At 45.4% G+C, this 25,159-nt stretch overlaps 2 protein-coding genes across 2 annotated transcripts in view; one reads left to right on the top strand and one right to left on the bottom strand.

Moving 5' to 3' along the window:
• LOC140393781 (amphoterin-induced protein 1-like) overlaps window positions 1-25,159 on the bottom strand; it is a 112,948-nt gene that overhangs the window by 14,087 nt on the left and 73,702 nt on the right. The window lies entirely within an intron of this gene.
• Window positions 915-16,801, top strand: LOC140393780 (probable transmembrane reductase CYB561D1). The gene is made up of 2 exons (XM_072480191.1): window positions 915-1,616; window positions 6,465-16,801. The coding sequence occupies exons 1-2, from the start codon at window positions 1,488-1,490 to the stop codon at window positions 6,966-6,968; spliced, it is 633 nt and encodes a 210-aa protein (XP_072336292.1). The 5' UTR covers window positions 915-1,487; the 3' UTR covers window positions 6,969-16,801.

Below are 25,159 nucleotides of genomic sequence, written 5' to 3'. Positions count from 1 at the left end.
GTGACTGACTGACTGGGGAGAGTGGGGTGACTGACTGACTGGGGAGAGTGGGGTGACTGACTGACAGGGGGAGTGGGGTGACTGACTGACAGACGGGGGGAGCGGGGTGACTGACTGACTGAGGCGAGCCAGAGCGGGAACGGGAGGGATTCCGGGGCAACTGACTAGGGGGAGGGGGGCGACTGGACTGACTAGGGGGAGGGGGGTGACTGACTGGGGAGAGCGGGAGGGGGAGGGACTGACTGGCTGAGGCGAGCCAGCGCGGGAACGGGAGACGTTGCGGGGCGACTGACGAGGGGGCTGGGTGTGACTGACTGGGGGAGTGGGGTGACTGACTGGGGAGAGCGGGAGGGGGAGGGACTGACTGGCTGAGGCGAGCCAGCGCGGGAACGGGAGAGGTTGCGGGGCGACTGACGAGGGGGCTGGGTGTGACTGACTGGGGGAGTGGGGTGACTGACTGGGGAGAGCGGGAGGGGGAGGGACTGACTGGCTGAGGCGAGCCAGCACGGGAACGGGAGAGATTGCGGGGCGACTGACTAGGGGCTGGGTGTGACTGACTGGGGGAGTGGGGTGACTGACTGGGGAGAGCGAGAGGGGGAGGGACTGACTGACTGAGGCGAGACAGTGCGGAGACTGGAGGGTTTGCGGGGTGACTGACGAGGGGGAGAGGGGTGACTGACTGGGAGGGGGAGCTGAGTGACTGACTCACTGGGCAGAGCGGGAGGGGGAAACGGGGTGACTGACTGATTCACTGGAGAGAGCGGGGAGCTGGGTAACCGACTGGGGAGAGCGGGAGGGGATGTGACTGACTGACTAGGGAGAGCAATTTGTGTAATTAGGGAAGGAGCGGGGGATCAACTTGGCGAAGAGGGTGGGGGCCCATTGGGTGAAACACTATAATCATCTTAAGGGCAATTAAAAATGGGGACTAAATACCAACCATGCCAGCTCTGCCCACCTTCCATTAATGAATTAAAGCAAAAAGTGATCCTAGGATTAGGAATTTGTTTTCCTTCGCTCTATCATTCCCTTTTTGATTCAATTCGTGGAATTGGAAGTTTGGGCGATAGGGAAGAGGGAATGGAGCAGAGTGGATAAAAAGATAGAAAGGTGTGAGAGTAAACCTCCCTCTACATTCCCATCTGGATACAGCCTGGCTCGGATCCGCATTGAAACTCCTTTCTAATGGGCAACATCACAATCTCCAAAAGCTGGTTCCTCCTGCTTGAGCAGTAAGATATTTCCAAATTATCTGAGTCAACTTGTGGCACTCCCAGTTAATGGGGAATGCTCTGTGTGTAATCGTCTGCCCACAGATACTGGACTCGGGCCAGAAGGCTTAAAGGAGCTAAAGAGGACACTCCTGCTGTCAGTCAGGGTTGATTCAGTCCCTGTGTTTCTCTTCCAGTGCTGATCGCTGTGCCTAAAGCAGTATCGACTGCTGATCAGAGCCCAGAATAGTGTGTGGTGCCCAAACAGTGTTTTTCATGGCACATCATCTGAACATATTTTATTACCTGGATTGGCTTCAGTGCTATACTCGCAATGTTCACCATCTGAATATTTACTCTTTTTCAGGTCGTTTCTCCTGGCACCCAGCCTGCATGGCTGTAGCAGTAAGTTTCAAAGCATTAAAATAATTTGAAATGCAAATAATTAAAAAAAAATATTGTATATTGGTTAACTTACTGTGAATGTCTTTTGCGAGCAGTCTTCGCAACAAGTGTATCCTGACATTTTCAGCAAAAGTGCCCCAGAACCTTGGGATCACTCAATCCTATCCTCATTAGTTTGTCCCCATCCTGAGTTGGTAACTCTAAAGATCGTGGGGTTTGGATTTAGGTTATGATGTTTCTTACAATGAGGCAATGACAGCGCCACCAGACCAAGCTCCCAATTCAAACTGGGCAAACCAGGGAATAAGCATAAACGGATCGATGTTACTTATGGTTTGAAGGCCAGAAGTGCAGGGCTTGGGGCCTGCAGGTCATGAAGCTTAGAGACAATGAATGACTCTTTAAAAAGAGATGGTGTAAAACTAAATTCTGTACAATCAATCAGCATAGTACAGCATTATTGAAGCAAAGGGTCTCTGAATAGAGAAAGAAGCTAGCAATTTTGTGATGCAAAATGGTGCAGCGGTAATAACTTGATTTTTCAAAAATTACCCGTTTGCATGCACTTCAGGCTAACTGATCCAGTAACCACTTGCACAATGGCAGCTGCCTGTATAAATTGCTCACGCTGTCACCTGCACTGTGGAGGTGCTGAAAAATGTCACTATTAGGAGGATTTAACCACATGAGAATTTGAGATAGGTTGTTTCCATCATAAATGTGGGCGTAAGAATTTATAATTGAAGTATAATAAGGCAAGAAAATCTGGCATGAAAATAAGGGCTCTGCACATCCTGCCCTCTAACTGCATCTGAAGACTGCACTTGGTCTAGACTAAGGTAAGACGGTACAAGTCAATGGGGTCCAAGGAAATTTGGCAAATTGGATAGAAAATTGGCTGAGTGGCAGGAAGCAGAGAGGGTGATGATTATGGGGTGTTTTTCTGACTGGAAGCCTGTGTCCAGTGGGGTCCCACAGGGATCTGTGTTGGGGCCCTTGCTCTTTGTGGTTTATACATATGATTTAGATGTGAATGTAGGAGGTCGACCTGTAAATTTGCAGATGATACGAAAATTGGTGAGGTTGTAAATAGTGAGAATAGCCTTCGATTACAAGAGGATATAGACGGGCTGGCCAGATGGACTGATCAGTGGCAAATGAATTCAATCCGGATAAGTGTTAGGTGATGAACTTGGGCAGGGCAAACAAGGCAAGGGAAGGTATGATAAACGGCAGGACCCTGGGAAGCACTGAGGATAAAAGAGGCCTTGGTGGTCCCTTAATGTAGCAGAGCAGGTGGATACAATGGTTAAGAAGGCATATGGTATACTTGCCTTTATTAGCCGAGGCATAGAGTTTAAGAGCAGGGAGGTTATGCTGGTAGTTAGGCCACAGCTAGAGTATTGTGTGCCGTTCTAGAATCCACATTATAGGAAGGAAAAGATAGCACGGAAAGGGTGCAGTGGAGATTTACCACAACGTTGCCTGGGTTGGAGAGTGTTCGTATGAAGAGGATTGGATAGACTTGAATTGTTTTCCTTGGATCAGAGGAGACTGAGGCAGCACATGATAGAAATGTATAAAATTATGAGGGGTATGGATAGAATAGATAGGAATAAACCTTTCCCAATGGTGGAAGGGTCAGTGACCAAGGGGCAGGAGGTTGAGAGGAGATGTGAGGAAATGCTTTTTTTACCTAGAGGGTGGTGGGAGTTTGGAAATTGCTGCCTGAAAGGATGGTGGAGGCCGAGACCTTCGTAGCGTTTCAGAAGTATTTAGATGTGCACTTACGATCCCAAGGCATAGAAGGCTATGGTCCGAGTGCTGGAAAATGGGATTAGATTAGTTAGGAGGTTTTTGACCAGCGCAGATGCGATGAGCCAATGGTCATTTCCTGTGCTGCATGACTCTGACTACCTAAACCACTCCCCCTCTGTCTTTCCTGCTCAACATCACCACCTCGCTTTCTTTTCTCCCTTCACCTCTCCACATGTGTCGTGACTACCTAAACCCCTCCACCTCTGTCTTGACACCCAAAACCATTCCACCGCTGCCGTAACCCCCTGAACCTCTCCACCTCTGTCGTGACTCCCTGAACCCCTCCACCTCTGTCGTGACTCCCTGAACCCCTCCACCCCTGCCGTGACTCCCTGAACGCCTCCACCTCTGTCGTGACTCCCTGAACGCCTCCACCTCTGTCGCGACTCCCTGGACCCCTCCACCTCTGTCGCGACTGCCTGAAACCCTCCACCTCTGTCGTGACTCCATGAACCCCTCCACCTCTGTCGTGACTCCCTGAACGCCTCCACCTCTGTCGTGACTCCCTGGACCCCTCCACCTCTGTCGTGACTCCAGGAACCCCTCCACCTCCCTGTCGTGACTCCCGGAACCCCTCCACCTCCCTGTCGTGACTCCCGGAACCCCTCCACCTCCCTGTCGTGACTCCCGGAACCCCTCCACCTCCCTGTCGTGACTCCCGGAACCCCTCCACCTCCCTGTCGTGACTCCCGGAACCCCTCCACCTCCCTGTCGTGACTCCCGGAACCCCTCCACCTCCCTGTCGTGACTCCCGGAACCCCTCCACCTCCCTGTCGTGACTCCCGGAACCCCTCCACCTCCCTGTCGTGACTCCCGGAACCCCTCCACCTCCCTGTCGTGACTCCCGGAACCCCTCCACCTCCCTGTCGTGACTCCCGGAACCCCTCCACCTCCCTGTCGTGACTCCCGGAACCCCTCCACCTCCCTGTCGTGACTCCCGGAACCCCTCCACCTCCCACCCTCCCTCCCAAAGCAAGCCACCTCAGTCATCAGTCTCGATGGTTTCTCACAGATGTCCCTATGAGTGGCAGCTACCTGTGTGGAAGATGTGCATTGAGAGATAGCAGTGCTGGTATGAATCTGATATACTCTCTTAAAAGTGGCTGTAACGGGCTACATTGTTTTGCTTTCTTGGGAAAGCCACTTCTCGTTTGTATTTACCATTGAATGCTCATCTGCAGAGAAATGTGTTGACTTCACTAAATTATCAGCAAATCGAGTACATAGAGCGGCATAGTGGCACAGTGGTTAGCACCGCTGCCATACAGCGGCAGGGACCACCTGGGTTTAATTCCAGCCTTGGTGACTCTGTGTGGAGTTCGCACTTTCTCCTGTGCCTGAGTGGGTTTCCTCGCGTGCTCCGGTTTCCTCCCACAGTCCAAAGATGTGCAGGTTAGGTGGATTGGCCATGATAAATTGCCCTTTAGTGTCCAAGGCTGTGAGCCGCTTATGACGATAGGGCAGGGGAGTGGGCCTATATAGGGTTCTCTTTCAGAGGATTGGTGGAGACTCAATGGGCTGAATGGCCTCTTTCTGCACTGTAGGAATTCTATGGTTTTAAAAGCAGCTCTCTGTTTTCCCCTTAACTGGGCTATGCAGATTTAGTCCGACATCAGTTTGATAGACCTGTATTTTCATGGATTTATGGCACCCTGAAAACTGTCTCTTTCACACCATATGGTGAAGCGCACGTCTTGTCAGCCAAGTTCCCCTGACTCCTATTCAAACCGTTAATGGTACCTGTGTAGTTACTTTTCCAAAGAGATGGCTTCGTTTCCTCCCTCCAAGGGGAAACATGCACATTTACCTGGGCATCTGGGAGATTTGAGATCATTGACCATAATGACTGATGGTCATAAATGTGGTAACCCTGGTAAGATGTGGGTTATGAAACTCCTGAGCTGGTTTGGGAGCACCAGCCCTACCACCGCACCCTTGTGTTGACAACAAACATAAATTCAGAACACAAGCATCATTGCAGGAACTGCTGGGGCACTGTGGCAGTTTAGCCACCTTGTGCCTTCTACTGGAGCACAATAGCTAAGAACCTGCAGAGAAAGAAATGTTAATTGTTATGGTTTAACAATTGAATAATGAAATACTCGATCTGTATTGGCGTTTCAGTTTACTGAAGGCCGCAGTATGCAAGTCGGCTTTGGTGAAACAAAACTTAAAATTCTCTTCCTCATTCTGAGTGGTTGTTATTGGTTAGTAGAAAACATCACAGAACATCTACTGCGTAATTTGTGTAGTTTCTGCACATAGAAATTGTCGATGTGTCAGTGGCTGCCTTGCTGGGTCCTTGTAGTCTGTATGTGGACTGAAAGAGTCATCCAGTGCTGATCCGGCCAGCGTGGGAGCTGCATTGTGTGTCTCTGATCTTAGGCTTGTGAGGGGAAAGCAACAAGGGGCGTGGATTGAGCCACGCCGGCGCGCGATTCTCTGCAGAATGGAGAATTGGCAATGGCATGGTTGGAACGGCGCGGGTCGGGGCAAGTTGTACTGTGAGTAGATGCGTCTAGGTTGCACAGACTGTGCAGCTCATTTATTTTTGTGGTGTTGGTTAAGGGAGGGATATTGGACTGCAGACTCTGGCCTGCTCTTCAGTAAATGCCATTGGATCTTTAATGCCCAAGGATAGTGCCTTTGTTAACACAACACTAAGACCGTGCATTTATATTGTGCCTTTGACGTCTCAAAGCTCTCACAGAAGTGTTATCAGACCAAATTTGACACCGAGATATATGAGGTTGTGGGACAGGTGACTAGAAGCTGGGCTAAAGGTAGGTTTTGTGGTGTGACTTGGAAGGGTTAGAGGGAGATGTAGAGGGGATTTGGAAGTGATTTCTAGAATTTGGGGCCTATATAACCGAGGACACAGTTACCAACAGTATAGTGATGAAAGTCGAAGACGCTCAAGGGATAAGAATTACAGCGATGGTGCATCACTCTGAACCCCTAGCCACCTGACCCCGGGATAGCGTTGAAGTTGAATTGCATTGAAGAACCTATGTCTGTTTTGTTTTCCAGGTCTGTTTCTGTATGACAGAAGCCATTCTGACCTTCTCACAGGACAGTTCGCCCTTCTTCTTTTGTTCAATTAAAGCCAAGGTTCGAATTCACTGGATGATGCATGTCTTTGCCACCATCTTCGGCCTGGTCGGTCTTGTCTTCATCATCTCCAGTAAGAACATCTCTGAGACCTCACATCTCACCTCATGGCACAGCATCCTGGGAGTAGGGACTGTGATCGCGGTCTGTGGCCAGCTGCTGTGTGGTCTCTGCCTCCTTTTTCCAAAGTTAATTAACACCTACTCGGTGGCCAGGCTGCGACTTTATCACGCCACATGTGGACTGGTGGCTTACCTGATGGCCACAGCCACTGTGGTTCTGGGTCTGTGCTCGGATTGGTTCAAAGCCCAGGTTAATGGAGTTTTGTGGTACTTTTTCTTAATCGTTCCGCTGATTCCAGCTCTCGTCGTCATGAACCAAATTAACAATGGTTACCTCTCCAAGAAGAAAATAGAGATTTAGTGTGTCAATGTTGACCATCAGTAATTGCCGTGGGCTTTGTGCGTAGCATCTCACGATTAGGTCAAGTAAAAATTTGTCCGAAATCTGATATGAAGCTGGCGGAGTGGTTCAGCGATTGATTGGTCTGGGGCGGCAAATAGCTTTGCCCTTTGGACAAAAGCTTTAAAAAAAAAAAAAAATCTTTTGACTTCTTGCTCTCTTTTCACTATGGATTCCAAAACTGGCCAGTAAAAGGGGCACGGAGCAGCATGGAATGTGGCCAATTACCCTGTTCCTGCTGCTCACCACAGGCTCCAATAATTGCAAGTAAAATTTTTAATGGGCACAATTGATTTTAACTAATGTGTCGGGTATATATAAATGTGTGTCCTTGTGTGCAGTGCCGCTCGTGGAGTGCTGCTGTGAATTAAGAGGGTAACTATACGGTTGACGTGTTCCTGGACAGTGCTGTAGAACATTGACACTTTTGGTAAAAAGTCTCAAGATCTGATTTGCAAAGCCTTCCCTGTTCCTCATGCACCCTTGTAGGGCAAAGGGAGAAGGAATCCATGGCCAACTGATCCCTCAGTTTGTCACAATGCACTGGTTGTCAAAATGAAGATAATATTTAAAACCGTAGAGTGCAGCAACATTTTCTGATGCAGATTTATTTTTATACTTGTATTGTATAATTTAGTGCAAATGAAAATGCTTCGACTATGTGAATTATTTTCAATTTGCAGATTTAAAAGAATAGTCAGATCCAAACTAATAGAAACTTAAAATCAAATACCAGAATCAGCTGGATTATCGGAATGCAGCATCGGTAATGATCTAATATTCTAACTGAATGATTGGTACCTGTTCTTAGAAGTGCTACAGTCTGTTAGCCAAAGTACAGTATTGCAACTAGAGCCCAGGAATTCTGAATATCCAGGGAGTGAGTTAATAGTTGGATTTAATCAAAGGGTTCAGGGGAGTTTATATATAGAATAACCAATACCCAGGAGTTAGCTACAGGCTAGAATCTAATCGGGGATGGTGGTTTATATATAACCTGAGAGTGATTTACAGATTGATCTACAGATTGCATTGTCTAAATTGAATGTTCATTTCATACCACATTCAATTAAGTGTGTCAATAGCTGGGCAATAATAGTATTTGTTGACATTTATCTTGTTAATTATAGAGCTTAATATCTGTGTGCTGCTAAAATTGCACAGACTGACAGTGGTTTGCAAAGCGAACCTGTCACTGCTGGAATTGGTTTTGCTCCTGGTGCAAGCTGATGGTCTTTGGGAACCCAAAATACAGTTTCAACCCAGTTTATGATGTGCAACAGCTCAGCATTGCACAGGCATTGAGCCTGATTTCATTCCAATGTGCTTAGCTGGGCTGGACAATGGGAATGCCGCAATTGTTTGGGTTGTGTACGTTTTGGGGGTTGTGTTGAAAGATCAAAGATTTAAATCTCTGCAGTGCTATCCATTTGTAAGGCGAAGGCACTTGATTTGGGCAGCGTAAGTGTGCTTGCCACTGTGCACGCAGAGTGGAATCATACTCCCATTTTACCTTGGTAAAGACCAGGACATTTGTGACAGTTGAACTGTCAGCGTCCTAGATTACCAAGACTTTTCTGGCACTCGCTATACAAATTACTCTCTTTTGTACTCTGCTACTTGAATTTTTCGTATGAAAGTCGACATAGTCCCAGAGGGCCATGCGCTACTCTCCCCTTTGAGAGAGAGTTGACTGGTGGTGATTGAACCTGAGGATCACTACACCTCCGGTGCGAGGCAAGGTGGGGCCTTCATGAATAACCTCAGCCAATGTGGGAATCGAGCCCACGCTGTTGGCGTTGCAACCAGCCATCCAGCTAAAATACATCCTGATATTTTGTATATTTCTATATTTAGCTTCAAATGGTAAATTGGCCCCAAAGAATACAGTGTTTCAGAATGTAAAACAAAATTGAAGTCTAGATTCTGATTATTTGACTTCGAATGGGTTGACCAGTGTTGTCTTCTGTTGTAAGTGACTCAGTCATCTCACTTTGAGCATGGTTGGAGGTGGTGTCTAAATTAACCACCGTGACAGAAGCATGTCCATTTTACTTTTGTGTACTTTGAAGATCTTTTAACCAGAGAGGGAGCTTCATTCTGTTGCAGTATTGTTTTTTTGGCACTAGAGGTTGTTGTTTCACAGTATTTTAAGCAGAGCTGAAATATTACTTAGTGGGATGTACAGAACTACGACTGTCTCTCATTTTACCCTAATTTAAAATTCACTGCAATAAAATCTGAATTCACTTTCTGAATAATGCGATTGCTACAAAAATCACAACTGTTTAAAAATAATGTGCAGAGAATGGACACTGAAACAGATCAGATATTTGGTTGGCTTTAGGGCTGATCTTTCACCATCAGTTACTGAACCTTTGTCAATGTTTGTTTGCTCTGCCTGCCATCATCCTTCCCCCGTGATCTGAAGGCCACATGGCTGGTCCAGTTATAGTACTGGCATTGGGACCTTATAATACTGATTAAAATTAACCTTGCGACACAACCCAAACATGTATGCCAGTTTGGTTGGCATCTGAAATAGGCAGATGTTTGGGTTGGGACTCATTCTGAGCTGAATCCACTGCCAGTATTTAAATAAGTAACACCAGCTGTAATTTCTGTGTCGAGCTTGTTTTCAATTTTTCTTTATCTTAAATTGGAACAGTACTTCAGTTCAGCGAATAGAATCGCTTTGTGCAGAAAGGCCATTTGCCCCATCGAGTCTGCACTGACGTTCTGAAAGAGCACCCTACCTAGGCTCACTCCCCTGTCCTATCCCCATAACCCCACCTAACCTGCACCTATCCCTGGACAGTAACGGGAAATTTAGCATGGCCAATCCACCTAACCTGCACATCTTTGGACTGAGGGAAGAAACCAGAGTATCCGGAGGAAACCCACACTGACGCGGGAGAACATGCAAACTCCACACACCCAAGTCCGGATCTCATGTGCTGTGAGGCAGCAGTGCTAACCACTGTGCCACCTCAGCAATAATGAGGGTAATGTGCATGTATAATGGACATAAAGTCTAACCCCTTATTTTAAAACTAGATGGTTCAATTATAAGCATCTGTTAAAAGACAATGCAGACAGACAAGCCACGTAAATACCCATTTTTAGCATGTGCTGTTTGAATGCCAGGGTCTTTAGTTGAGCTATTGAATTGTTCATTTTGATTGCTATGTGACCTCTAACAATGTAGCACTTCTTCAATAGGGCACCTTGTCAGGCTGATTCTGTAGTATGCACTTTCTGTTCAGTTCTAAGATGACGAGAATTATAAATGAGAAAGTTAATTATGCCCATTTTAATCCAATCATCCAGAATGGCCCCTAATGGTTCCCCCCTCTCGTAGCATCCAGTTGCACTGTAAATGGTTCTAGTGTTTTCACCTGCACCTCTCTCTTCAGGAGCCTAGTTGCATGTTGACATGAGCAGAAGTATGATTTGAATATTAATGCAAAGTTCAAACTCTCCCCTCCCACTGTGCTCCCTGCTAACTCAAAATCCAGTGAGTCACTCAGCTTGTATAACTTATTCTATTTCAAGCTGCCTCAAAGATAACAATTTAATTTCTTTTTAAATTTGCAGCCTGTCATTTTCCCAGCCACCTGTTTATTTCTCTGCACTCGAGCCGCACAAACCAGGGAGGTGACTGGTTCAGTCAGTCCCGGCTCTGTGCTATGTAGTCTAATTCCCGGCTTGAATGATGACTGTTTGAAGCAGCCACAGTCAGGCTAGGATTCCCATATCTCGTCCCTATGCAGTGTCCCTGCAGAGAGAACACTCATTCGTCTGTTAGGTGAAGACCGAAAAAAGGTAAATTGTGATGCCATTTGTGGTCAAATAGCCCACCTGAGCTGAACCCGCGATTTGGGAGTTTCTTGAGAAATAAGAGCTACACACTTGCAGCTGTTGTACTTGAGCACTCTGGAGGCAGCAGGGCAGGCTGCCACCCCAGCTCCCTTTCTAAAGTATGATGCTAAGCCATTTTGGAATTAAATCCAGAAGCACTTTTTCACACAAAGGATAGTGGAAATCCGCTGCACTCTTTTCCCCCAAAAGCTGTGGGTGCTCGGGGAAAGTGACAAAGAGGATGTGGGCTGGACACCCAGTGGAAGTAGCCAAGACTGAAATCGCTTGAATTTTTGTTAGCGCAGGGGTATGCTGAAAATGATTCCTAATTTCTAAATCCAATGTCAAGGATCAATTTACAGAGTCCAAATTATTGAACTCACGCAAACATTCCCTGACCGGGAATCGAACCCGGGCGAACTCACGCAAACATGACTGACAGGTTAAAATGCTAAGTGAAACTAACTCCTCTAATAAGAAATAAATCTTTACCCTCTTTACAGTAGAAAAGTATCGGGTTTAAGCAGGGTGTTAATTATTTTTGTGCATAAAAAAACGGGTTCCCAGTTTGTGATGACTTGTATGTGTAAACTGGACAATTATCAAGGTATGCCCTCTGAAATTAGTTGCCCTTGAGGAAGTAGCTAAATTAATTCAGCACTGTTAAGGGTATAACTTCAAATGTGACAAAGGATTGAAAAACAATTGTGTTGTGCTGCTAGCTGATTTGAATGATCCACACTTGGGTTAATCAGCTATAAATTATTTTAGTGCTACATTTTCCTTGCAATACCAAGAGGAGGAGTGGACCATTCAGCCCCTTAGATCTGTTTCGTCATTCACGTGGATGCTTTAAAATGTGCTCTGCAAATGGGACAGGGAACTGGCAGTCCACCTCGGCACAAGTGTGAATGGAAAGCATGCCTCAGGGTGAACTCTTGAAAATTATATACTGTGCTGATTCTATCAGCAACCGTAATATTGCCGGGTTCTGTTTAGTTCTGTCAGACATCATTTGAGTGTTTTAAAATTAATTCTTTCAGCTGCTACCCTTCTAACCCTTGTGCTATTGATCGATAGCACTTATCTCTTGCGGCAGCTGTGATCAGGGAAATAGATGGTGCCATGTTCGCAATGTCATGATCACCATGCAGTCTGCAACCATGGAAGAACTAGAATGCAAAACTTTTTTTCTTTTATTAATAGCTTAATCTCCGTTTTGGTAGAGAATGAAAACCTGGGACTCGTGTTTAAACTGTAATATGTACAGTACTTTGACCTTAAAGAATGATTCGATCTCTGATTTTATATCATGCTAAGATCTGTAGCACCAGCTCTCTTATGAGGCTGTCTTCCTGTTGTTTGCATGCTCACCAGCCTATGCACATATTGGTGTTCCAGGTCTTAATGCAATGTTAAATCAGCTTTTGATTCTGACTTTTTAAATAGTCAGGAGGTTTTTAACTTGAGGAGAATTAGTGACTTCAGGAGAGGATGGCAGGAAATTGAGGTAGACCTACTGTAATAGCTTGGTTAGCCATCTGTTATATTTAACACATTTAAATGTCTCTGTACGAAAGAATGATTTTGTTGTGAAGTAATAAAAGCACGTGCAATAATACACTGTATGCACCATATTCAGCATCCATATACAAAAGGAAAATACTGCAAATGTTGGAAATATTGAAATGAAAAACTGAAAATACCGGAAATACTCAGGCTGGGTGGGCTGCATCTGAGCAGAGAAACAGTTATTGTTTCAGGTCGAGGATTCTGTTCTGAAGGTTCATCATTGACGATGTTAACTCTGTTTCTCTCCTCGGATGCAACTTGACCTGCTGAGTATTTCTGGCATTTCCCGTTTTTATTCCAGCAATCGTACATCTGCAGTTTGTGATAAATATGATGGGAAATGGCATCCACTGATTTTTTTTTTTTGTTTGTTTTGTCTGCTGAAGAGCTGTTCACTTTGGATGGAATAAATACTTTGTATTGTGAATCAGAACATCAGCTGTCCACTCAGCTCTTGACCACATGACCAGGCCTAGACTGTTGTTTTCACTCATTGTCATCACCATCATGGTATGGGCAATGTAATAAGAGTGTTATTTGTACAGTGAACTGGAACCAGCCTCAGTATATTTATGGATTCCAAATGTTTTTTATAATGTGCCACTCCTGGCAGATATGTTGTAGCTCATTCAGTTGCTGAATGTGTTACTGATTAAATTTTTAAAATATAAATCTCAAGCCTCGGAATTTCCTCCCTCCCTTTCCCAAACCCACACTGACCCTAGCGATATGCTGATAGGCAAGATGAAGTAGGATGGGTATAGTCTAGAACCAAACCTGATTCTGTGCTGTAAATTCTTATTAGATCATACGCCATAGAATCCCCTCGAGCTTGCTTCACCATTCAATAAGATCATGGATGATTTGATTGCGGCTTACACTCCACTTTCCTGCCTGTCACATAACCCTTGACTCTCTTGACGATCAGAAATCTCTCTAATTCAACCTTGAATATATTCAATGACCCAACCTCCATGGCTCTCTGTGGAAGAGAATTCCAAAGACAAAAATATCCTCATCTCTTAATTGGGTGATCTCTTATTTTTAAACTGTTGTGAAGTATTAAAAGCACGTGCAATGATACACTGTATGAACCATATTCAACATCCATATACAAAAGCAAAATACTGCAAATGTTGGAAATATTGAAATGAAAAACTGAAAATACCGGAAATACTCAGGCTGGGCTGCATCTGAGCAGAGAAACAGTTATTGTTTCAGGTCGAGGATTCTGTTCTGAAGGTTCATCATTGACAATGTTAACTCTGTTTCTCTCCTCGGATGCAACTTGACCTGCTGAGTATTTCTGGCATTTCCCGTTTTTATTCCAGCAATCGTACATCTGCAGTTTGTGATTAAATATGATGGGAAATGGCATCCACTGAGGAAGCATCCTCTCAGCATCCACCCTGACACGCTCTCTCAATCAGATATGTTTCAAAAAGTGTACCTCTCATTTTTCTAAACTCCAATGAGTACAGGCCCAACCTGCTCAACCTTTCCTCATGCAACAAACCCCTTCATCCCAGGAATCTTATCTGAACTGCTTCCAATGCAAGTATATCCTTAAGTATGAAGACCAAAGCTGTACACCGTATCCCAGGTGCGATTGCATCAGTGGGATGCACAATTTAGCACATTTCCCTACTTTTATAGTCCATCCCCATTGCAATGAAGGACAACATTCCATTTGCTTTCCTAATTACTTGCTGTACCTGCATGCTAGCTTTTTGTGATTCGGGTACACGGATGCCCAGATCTTGCTCCAATGCAGTATTCTGCTGTCTGTCTCCATTTAAATAATATTCTGGTCTTCTATTATTCCTGCCAGAAGTGGCCAACCCCACATTTTCCCACAGGCTCCATCATCCAAAGTTTTGACCACTCACTCACCTACATCCCTTTGCATCCTCCTCACAACTTTGTCAGTTAATTTGGCTACAGTACAGTCAATCCTGTAAATAGCTGATGTATGGGCAGCACTGTAGCACAAGTGTCTAGCATTGTGGCTTCACAGCACCAGGGTCCCAGGTTCGATTCCCCGCTGGGTCACTGTCTGTGCGGTGTCTGCACGTTCTCCCTGTGTCTGCGTGGGTTTCCTCCGGGTGCTCCGGTTTTCTCCCACAGTCTAAAGACGTGCAGTTTAGGTGGATTGGCCATGATAAATTGCCCTTGGTGTCCAAAAAGGTTAGGACGGGTTATTGGGTTACGGGGATAGGGTGGAAGTGAGGGCTTAAGTGGGTCGGTGCAGACTCGATGGGCCGAATGGCCTACTTCTGCACTGTATGTTCTATGTAATGATTGACAATGAGTAGCAACAATGTTGATTCTGGATTAGTTGGTGGTGTTAAACAGAGCTGCATTTATGCCTATTGGGAGAAGAAAATGAGAAATGTTATTAGAGCTAACAGAGTTTGCACGTTCTCCCCTTGTTTGCGTGGGTTTCCTCTGGGTGCTCCGGGTTCCTCCCACAGTCCAAAGATGTGCAAGTTAGGTGGATTGGCCATGCTAAGTTGCCCTGTGTCCACAAAGGTTATGTGGGGTTACTAGAATACGGGGATAGGTTGGAGGTGTGGGCTTAAGTAGGGTGCTCTTTCCAAGGCTGGTGCAGACTCGAGGGGCCGAATGGCCTCCTTCTGCACTAAATTCAATGATATTTATATGGAGTTTATGATGGGTTGAAAGTGGTTGCATTGATTTGCTACGAGTGAGGGAACATGCGTGTTTTGGAAAGTGGGTTTCCAGACTGATATAAAGTGGGACTTGTCATTTCCACTGTGCCTTTTACGACCTCAGGCCATTCCAAAGCATTTTGTCACCAATTAAATACTTTAAAAGGTAGCCATTTGTAACGCAGTGAAATGTAGCAACCAATTTGTGCATAGCAAGATCTCACAAATAGCAATGAGATAATGACTGGTTGATGTGATTTTAATAATGTTGGTTGAGGGTGTGTATTGCTCAGGACACCGGGACAAACACCCTTTCTCAAATAATGCTCAGGACACCGGGACAAACTCCCTTTCTCAAATAATGCTCAGGACACTGGGACAAACTCCCTTTCTCCATAAATAATGCTCATGAGAGCACTGAAAGTACAGACAGGGCCTTAGTTTAATGTCTCCTCTGAAAGATATCACCTTCAACAGAACAGCGTTGCCTCAGTACTGTAGTTCCATATCAGTCTAGATTATGGGCTTTGATTGATTTGATTTATTGTTACATGTATCGAAGTACAAGTATTTTTCTGCAGCCAAGGGAACGTACACAGTACGTACATAGTAGACAAAAAAGAAGACATCTTGAGTGGGATTTGAACCCACAGACTTCTGACTCATCTGCGAAGCCACGGCTGACACGATTGACTTCCTCTTGCTCCAAGCTTTATTTCATCATCACAGTAACCTGTGATTTCCCTTCAGTCCTGATGCTATTATTTTAGTCCAGTGCGTGATTGAAATATAAGCTGGGTCTTGCTTTTTTTTTTGTTGCACGTCTTGGCTGCAATGAAAAATCTGTTCCGTTATTGTAGCATTTCTAAGACTCATACTTGCAGGTTAGTAAATATGTTCACAAACTGGATTTGTTTTGCTATTTTAAGTTGACAACCAAAACAAAAAGTGAGAGCTCACAGTAACGCTCCTCTCATCATTGTGGGTCGAGTATGATCTGCAACTGGGTTTGTTCTTCCAGATCCAGAACTCCTGCGACATGACTTGCCACTGCAGCTATGCTCCAAGTCTGATTTTAAAGGAAAGACCTGTAGAAAGATTTAATGTGTCTGATGTTTCAAAGTGCTTCGCATACAGCGAATTAAGCTGAAGTGCATCTACTGTCACGGGGGTAAATCTGGTAGCGAGTCTTGTGCACAGCAAGGTCTTACAAACAAAAAACGAGACCTATGACCTAAATGAATGTGTTTTTGGTTGTGTTGGATGAGCCAAGACTTCCTGACCCTGTTCAGGTACTGCCATGGGGTCCTACTGCTTGCTGCTTTTGATAGACACACAGTTGGAGCCATCTATTTAATATCTCGCCTGAAAGGAGGGATCTCCAAGTATGCACCACTCCCTGATAACAAGCAGGAGTGTGAGTCCAGATTTATGTCCAACTTGCTGCAAGTATTGGATGTGGCGTGAAAATTTCTTGTATTTCCTGTTTGTTTTCTGATGGGCTTTTAAACTTTGCTATAAGTTACTACCACCCTAATCTGTTGAATAGTGAAAATTTTGATTGTGTTGTACAATTGTGTATTGAAATTAAATTGCACTAAAGCTATTAATAAAGGGAATTGTGATTATATATTTTGCACCATCTTTTAAAATGTGCTATTTTAATAAAGTATATTTTGCGCCTTTGAATTCTCTCAATAGTGTTTTCTTTTGAGTACTTTGCTTCCAAATCCATCTAAAGGGTCGCCTGATGGCTTCTATTCCGCCAATGTCCATGGGTCAGGGATGTCACCTCATTAACAGAAGGATGTCGCTCACATCGCGAAGGGAAAATCTCGGGCACATTCCTTGGTCCTAAGATTACTTGAACATAAAAATCAAGGCTCACTTGCCTGAGCAGTAGTGAGGGCGTGATGCAAGGTCAGAGGAGCCATCTTTTGAATGAGGTGTTAAAGCGAGGCACTGTCTTGACTATCAGGTGGACTTAAAAGATTCCATGCCAATATTTTGAAGAAGAATGGGGAGTTCCCCTCATGATTCTGGTCAAAATATATTGGCTACAAAACGGTTTGAGATGTTCATCATAAAGGTGCACTTTTTTTATTTTACAAAACATGATTTTGGATACCTGCGAGAAGAAAAGCCATACCATGGAGTAACATTTAAGAAATCAAGCGCAGAAGTATAAAGAGCAATTAAGGAAACTAGAGAAGTCTGTCTGAGGTTCAAGTTACAGAACAGAGCACTGTTCAGTAAAGACAGAACGGAGAAGAGGTCTGAGATGCCAGAAAGATGTCTGAAGTGATTGTCAGGTTTGAGATTTTACTGCAGTCTGGAACGTGAGTTGAAATAACTGGATCTTGAGGTTGTGTAAAAGCAGTCAAGACAACACAATCCTAGAGGGGTTGGTGTAAAATCCAGGACTTGATTCGCTGTTAAAAGTGGAGAGAAGAGGGCAGCACGGTGGTAGAAGAGGGTAGCACTGCAGTCTCACGGAGCCGAGGTCCCAGGTTCGATCCCGGCTCTGGGTCACTCTCCATGTGGAGTTTGCACATTCTCCCCGTGTTTGCGTGGGTTTCGCCCCCACAACCCAAAGATGTGCAGGGTAGGTGGATTGAACACGCTAAATTGCCCCTTGGAAAAAATTAATTGTGTACTCTAAATTTTTTTTTTAAAGTGCAGAGAAGCCTTTGTTTAAAAGTGTCATTTGGTAAACCTGGTCTGGATTGCAAACCACTAAGGGAAGGCAAAATTGTGAGAGAAGATTTTAAAGTGTATTTTTGGGAATGGAGTTTGGAACGTCACCCGACAATCTGGGGGAGATTATGAGGACACATCCACAAAGATACACTCCACTCAGCCCAAGTGAATTTGCCCACAGTCGTTTTGTGTGCTTAACGCAGATTTTGTGCATTAATAAGACCACTGTACTTGAAGATGTACTTAGTAATCCATGTTAAGGGCAGCACGGTGGCGCAGTGGGTTAGCCCTGCTGCCTCACAGCGCCGAGGTCCCAGGTTCGATCCCGGCTCTGGGTCACTGTCCGTGTGGAGTTTGCACATTCTCCCCGTGTTTGCGTGGGTTTCGCCCCCACAACCCAAAGATGTGCAGGCGAGGTGGATTGGCCACACTAAATTGCCCCTTAATTAGAAAAAATGAATTGGGTATTCTAAATTTAAAAAAAGAAAAGTAATCCATGTTAACCTTTAAGCTGTGTGTATTGTTTAAGGGGAGTAAATGAGTATTGTATAATAATCCAACTTTTCATGTAGTGTTTTTTCCTTGTTAAAACTTATTATTGACCCTGCGACACTATTCCTCTATGTTGTATAAGAAAAAAATAAAGTTATGGTCTTTTGAGCAAGGGTTCCATTCTGGGATCTTCCTGTCCAGTCATAACATCAACCAGGATCGTAACACATCCATGAAGTGAGAAAGAGTTAACATTTCAGGATAATGACCTTTGCTCCAATTTAAAGAGCTCTTTGTGGGTCATTTCTCCATAAACATATGAAACTGCTGGTGGTGCCAGCTAGAATGACTAAATTTCCCCATGAGGTCCCCCAGGTTTTATGATTAGAATATATAGGGAGTCATTAATCTGTCTGACAGTATTGCTACTGCAAAAAGACTTAAATGTCATATAATGTAACGTCTGGATCTGGTATCTCAATCATGCATTGGTGCTGTTGAAATGTTAATAATTAGTTGGCATAAAAATTGCAGTTGTTAAATCTTAAAACTACTGGAACGCAGTTTTGAAAATGTAATCCTGTACTGACTGGTTGAAAAATACTAGCCTAGAGATTGAAAGGCTCTCTCAGTGGGAATGGCTGACACCAAGCATCCCAAGGGCAGGTAAAATGCAGGCTAGATAAAACAAAAGATCTTAGTTTCTCTAGTGTCTTTGTGACCATATGACATCCCAAATTGATTTGCAGCCAATGGCATATGTTTTCAAATGTAGTCACTGCATTACTGCGGTTATGAAAAGAATCCCATACAAACAACAATGTGATAACGGCCAGGGGTTTGCGATGTTGATTGAGAGATAAATGTTGGTTAGGATACTGGGAGATCTCCTTGGCTCTTATTTTGAATTGCACCATTGCATCTGTCACATCTGTCGGAGCGAGGAGCTGGGGGCCTCAGTTTCATTCCTCATCTGGGAGATGGCACCTCTTGAGGGTGCAGCACTCCCTTGGTCACTGCGCTGAGTGTCAAATCTGGGTTATGCCGTCAACATGATTGGATCCCATCTGATCGCGAGGATGAGTTATTCGCTGAGCTAGAGCTGTATGGGTAAGGTGACCATGGTTTGTTGTTTTTTTGCTTCAGAAGTGGCACGATCCCTCATCCTTGGTAAACCTCATTTTGCATGGGGGCCTGAGGACCCTCCATATCCTTTTGTTCATCATGAGATCTCTATCTCATAGAGACTTACAGACCAGAAGGAGGTCATTCAGCCATCGTGCCCGTGCTGGCTCTTTGAAAGAGTTTTCATGCTTAAACCTACACCCCCATTTTCTGCCTGTAATCCTGTGAGTACCTCATCCTCCAGTGCTCCCCACTTTCTCCATTCCAGGGAGAACAAAACATAATTTATCACATCGCTTTTATCTTCCCTTCCCAACCTAGACACCCACCATCTTTCAGAGAGGATCTAAACTGGGCTATAGATCCAAAGCTGGATTGCTCAAGTCCAAAGACTATAACCCTCTCTGGTGTTTCCAAGGCTCTTTCAACCTTTTTGACTCAAATGGGTTGGGTGGAGCTTGGCGTTTCCTCCTCCCGGTCACCAGGGACTTTCCCTGCTTCTCTCAGGTTCACCATGCTTGCTCATGCATCGATTATTACCTTTTCTGGACAGAGCTCTTCTCATCACAGTTAGAACTGCTGAGTATTCTGCCATGGTTACTCTAGACCATGGGCCCAGTACCTTGATCTGGCTCTTGTATCCAAAGCTAATGGCCGGTCTCCATGGAGGTTTGACAAAAGCCTACGCCTACTATCTGACCAGGATTTCTGTAGATATATATCCATCAGTATAGATGCTTTTGTTAAAACAAACAAATCTGATTCCACCACCATCAGTATTATGGGAGATCCTCAAGGCGGTTCACTGTAATTTTTTACAGTGCATGTATTATCAAACAAAGAAAATTAAAACAAGAATTGGTGGATTCAATTTTCCATTACTCCGCCCCCGAGTTATATTCAGACAGGCTAAAGCTCCAGACTCCGATTGATTTACTTTCCATAAATAAAGCTGTGCACATTTTACAACGTTCAATGAGGACTTATGAATACGCGGACCAAGCTGGCCGCCTAATTGCTCACCAGCTCAGGCTCCAGTCTGCTTCTCAGTTTATCTCCCAGATCTATGACTCCTCCCCTAATCTTACTATTGATCCCTCTGATATTAATTTGTCCTTCACTTCCTTTTATCGTAACCTCTATATATCTGATCGCCTGTCGGATAGCATGACAATTGGTGATTTCTTGAATAATTTTAACATCCAGCTGTAAATGTGGACAGGAGCAGTGACTGAGATGACACTTTGCATTTGGATGAGATAACAAACTGCATTAAGTTGATGCAAAGTGGTGAGGCCCCAGGCCCTGGTGGCTCCTATCGAGTTTTATGAAACGTTCTCCACTCAACTTGCGTCCTTATTGCTAGATATGTTTAAGGACTCATTATCTCAAGCTTCTCTACCTCCTATATTGACTCAACCTTCTATTTCTCTTGTACTCAAAAAAGACAGAGACCCTGAAGAATGTGGCTCATATTGGCCTCTCAGTCATTTAAACGCAGATGTAAAGCTGTTGGCGAAGGTACTGGTGTGCCACATGGAGCCATGTCTCCCTGATGTGATGAATGTAGGAATTTCAGATATATTGTATTATATATATTTGGTGCAGTAAGGGTTAAAAGCCTGGGTTAGTGTGTGTATGACGGCTGCAGTGGTGTTTTTAAAAATCCTGGTTTGAAAGACTGCTAGGCGTTTTGGGCGCTAGAGGTACAATTAAAGCATCGTAAAAGCTTGGGCTAATGGATATTTGTTTATATTGAGAGAGTTCCCTGTACAGTAGTTAATTAGAGACATGGGGTTGGATTCTCTGTTTTTGGGACTATGTCCCCATGCCGGCGTCAAAACTGGATTTTCACACCAGAAAAACTGGCGTGTAAAGGCCACATATTCCTAGCCCTGCAGGGGATTAGCAGGGACCCGGCGTAAATCGAGCAACTTTTGCTGCAGATACTGGCCGCCGCACGTCCGGGTCGGAGGCCGCGCTTGCGCACTGCGGCAGTCTCCAGCAGCTGCACCGTGCTCCATGGCGGACTCGGACCGTCGAGCTGGACACTGAAAATAGACCCCCGATTGACCGCGCGCCCGACCCTGAGTGCCCACCCAAACATTGCCCGGTCGCGTATAAGGCCCCTCTGCCCGCCCCGGACCAGGGCAGCCGCGGACTGATTCCGCAGCCGCCACGCTAATATCCCGGCCAGCAGGACCACATTAGATCCACGCCGTCAGGACTTCGGCCGGCCAGGGGCGGGGAATAGCAGAGTGGGCCTCCACCAATGGCCCCAGGTAGGTGCTAGGTAGAGTGGCGTACTCGGAGAATCAAGGTACCGGCTCCGGTCCCGATTCCGTGTGGGGAAATGGACTCTCCGTCCCGGCGCCGGTCGCGATTTAGGCGTCGGGGTGTGGCAAATCCAGCCCATTGTGTTCAGCTTAGTTAGATGATGTAGTTATTGGGAGGAGCAAAGGGTTGAAGCAGAGGGTTGAAGCAGTCAGATGTTGAGTTTCAGTTTTAGTTTGTGGCTGGAAGGTGAGCTGAGAAGCAGTTTCTGAAGTAATACAGCCAGAGATTCTGCATTATTGTGACGGTGTCAGGTCTCTTTCTTGAAAGCAGCCTCAAAAGATCTCTCTCTCAAGGTGGAGTATTCAAGACATCTCCACACAGCAAGTATTCCTGTGGCCTAACTGTATTTAAAAGTGAATTGGGATTTCAGATGGTTTCATTGTTGGAGTGGGAATAAAGATAACAGTTAAGTGTTATTGTGTCACTGTATTGAGCTTTGTTTAAGGGGTAATTGTAAGCTATTTTCTTGTGTGATGTTGAAAATTCTGTAATACTGTTATTTTGTTTTAATATACTTATTATATACTATTTAGACTTACAAAATTAAAATAAAATATTTGGGTTTCTGTTCAGTATTCAACCCACTTTGGGGTTTGATCCAGCATCGTTATACTGACATCGGGCATGATTTAACAGAAATGAAACAGAATCCCATGTCGAGTGCGTTTAGCCGGATGTTTCCCGGCATTTTCAGCGGCAGGAAAACCCCCACTTATTAAATGGGACTCTGCTCCATTCCGGGGCGTCGGCAAGGATGCCCCGTCAAGGCCACATTTAGTCCCCTTTCCTGCACTGAAATGCCCCAATCTCTTGATCTCCCAACTTGACTCTGGAGCCCCTCCCTAATACCCCAACATAACTGTTGGGAGGTTCTTGAGCCCCCCACACCCTACCTCCTAAGGGCAGGGCACCCCAGGGCCTGATCCCCAGCATAGGCAAAATGCCACTCTGGAACAGCCAGCCTGGCAGTGCTGCTGCCAGCCAGCCTGACAGTACCACCTGGGCCCCCTGGCAGTGCCAGAGTGGCACCCAGGTGACACTGCCAGGCTAGCAGTGCCAAGGTGCCCGGGTTGCATCAGCAGTGTCAGGGTGCCAACCTGCCCAGAGGCCGACAACCTGGGGGCCTCCGATTGCCTGGGAGATCTCCACAAGTGCCATTCCTCCTGGTGCCCATTTGTGAGACCAGTGCTAGATGGCGCCCGACAGCCGTCTCCTCAGTGAGGGAATTCAATCCCGGGTGCTGGTTAGATCCGGTGAGTGCATTTTCAAGTGTGCCTAACTGCACACTTTAATATGCAAATTTAGGTCGCGCCCATTGTGGACGGGATACAGATCACAGTGTCTCGCAAGATCCCATTAGAGGCCTCTTGTGAGATTTAACAGGGCGCAATGCGGCTGTTAGATTTTGCCCAAAATATCTGATGACCAAACTGGCTTTGTAAAGTGACGCCAATTATCCTCAAATGTATGTCGTCTTTTTGACATTTAACGTTCCCCAATTGCCTCGACCATCCCTGAAGTTGCTGTAGCCCTGGATGGGGAGAATGTTTTTGTCTGGGTGGAGACAGATTATCTGTTTGCAATTTTGGGTAAATTTGGGTTTGGTCCAAAATTTACTTTGTGGATTTGCCTTCTTTATAGCCCCACCCCTCACTGCAAATGTGCACACTAACTCACTACACTCGAGTACTTCTCTTTGTCCAGGGAAACCTGTCAAATGTGTCCTCTGTCCCCACTGCTCTTTGCCCTGGCGATAGAACCCTGTCAATAGCCTTATCGTCATCCAAACTGCAAAAGAGTTTCCTTTGAGCTGGTGTGGAGCACTCTGTGTCATTAGGGACAGCACGGTAGCACAGTGGTTAGCATTGTTGCTTCACATCTCCAGGGTCTCAGGTTCAATTCCAGGCTTGGGTCACTGTATGTGAGGAGTCTGCACGTTCTCCCTGTGTCTGTGTGGGTTTCCTCCGGGTGCTCCGGTTTCCTCCCACAAGTCCCAAAAGACGTGCTGTTAAGTAATTTGAACATTCTGAAAACTCCCTCTGTGTACCCGAACAGGCGCCGGAATGTGGCGACTAGGGGATTTTCACAGTAACTTCATTGCAGTGATAATGCAAGCCTACTTGTGACAGTGAAGATTATTATTAGATGTCCTATTATATATCGCTAACCCTGTTGCCTGTGTTGATGGCATAATTAATATTCACTGCGGCTACAAATCCCCCCCCCCCACCCCAAGAGCTTTGCCGTTTTGTATATCTGGGTCTCGCTACTTAGGTGTGAACATAGCACACTCTCTGCGACCCTTCACAGAACTAATCATAGAATTTACAGTGCAGAAGGAGGCCATTCGGCCCATCAAGCCTGCACCAGCTCTTGGAAAGAGCACCCTCCTTAAGCCCACGCCTCCACCCTATCCCCGTAACCCCCACCTAACCTTTTTGGACACTAAGGGCAATTTAGCATGACCAATCCACCTAACCTGCACATCTTTGGACTGTGGGAGGAAACCGGAGCACCCGGAGGAAACTCAAGCAGGCACGGGGAGAAAGTGCAAACTCCACACAGACAATCACCCGAGGCCGGAATTGAACCCGGGTCCCTGGAGCAGTGAAGTAGCAGTGCTAACCACTGTGCCACCGTGCTGCCCTCTTGCGCGCCTGCTCACCAAAATTAAAGCAGATTTGCAGCGCTGGGATCGTTTGCCTCTTTCCTTAGCTGACAGAATTAAATGGGCTTGTTCTTCCTAATCTACTGTACTATTATTGAGCAGCCAATATTCAAAAGATTTTAACATAGTGTCTGATGCACGATCAATTACACAAAGACGAGAGTTGGATGCAATCGAGGCTTTATTACACTAAGATGGGTGGCCTCCTACAGCAGCTGGCGAAATGGCTGCTGTACGAGGAGCACACATATTTATACTCCGCCCAGTCAGGCAGGGAACTACCCCCGTACCTGTAGTACAGGGCCTTACCGTAAAGCACCTACACCGACATCCTCTATATACAATATATACATCAGTGGTGACTACCACATTGTCGTGATCCAAGTTTAAACTGGAGTCTTTGGAAGCGCACTCCTGCTGCTCATCCTCTCTTCCTGTCTTAATAGGTGCATCACTATCTTTTTGCTCCTCTAAATTTACTTTAAAAATATGGAAACAATTTTGTCAGCATTTTAAACTTTCCACTCCTTCGCTATTAAGTCCTATTTGTAATAACCACTTATTTTTGCCCTCCATGCTTGACTCGACGTTTGCCTTGTGGAGGAATGGATTCATACATTTTACTGACCTGTTTGTTGGTGGAAACTTTGCCAGCTTTAGCGAGCTTGAGGCCAAATTCATTTTATCTGAACTTTACCGCTATTTTCAAGCCCATGGTTTTGTTC

The sequence above is a fragment of the Scyliorhinus torazame genome, chromosome 17 (genome assembly GCF_047496885.1).
Source record: "Scyliorhinus torazame isolate Kashiwa2021f chromosome 17, sScyTor2.1, whole genome shotgun sequence".
In the NCBI taxonomy this organism is placed as follows: domain Eukaryota; kingdom Metazoa; phylum Chordata; class Chondrichthyes; order Carcharhiniformes; family Scyliorhinidae; genus Scyliorhinus; species Scyliorhinus torazame.
Note: the sequence above shows the minus strand (reverse complement) of the source record. Positions and strands in the feature narration are given on the sequence as shown.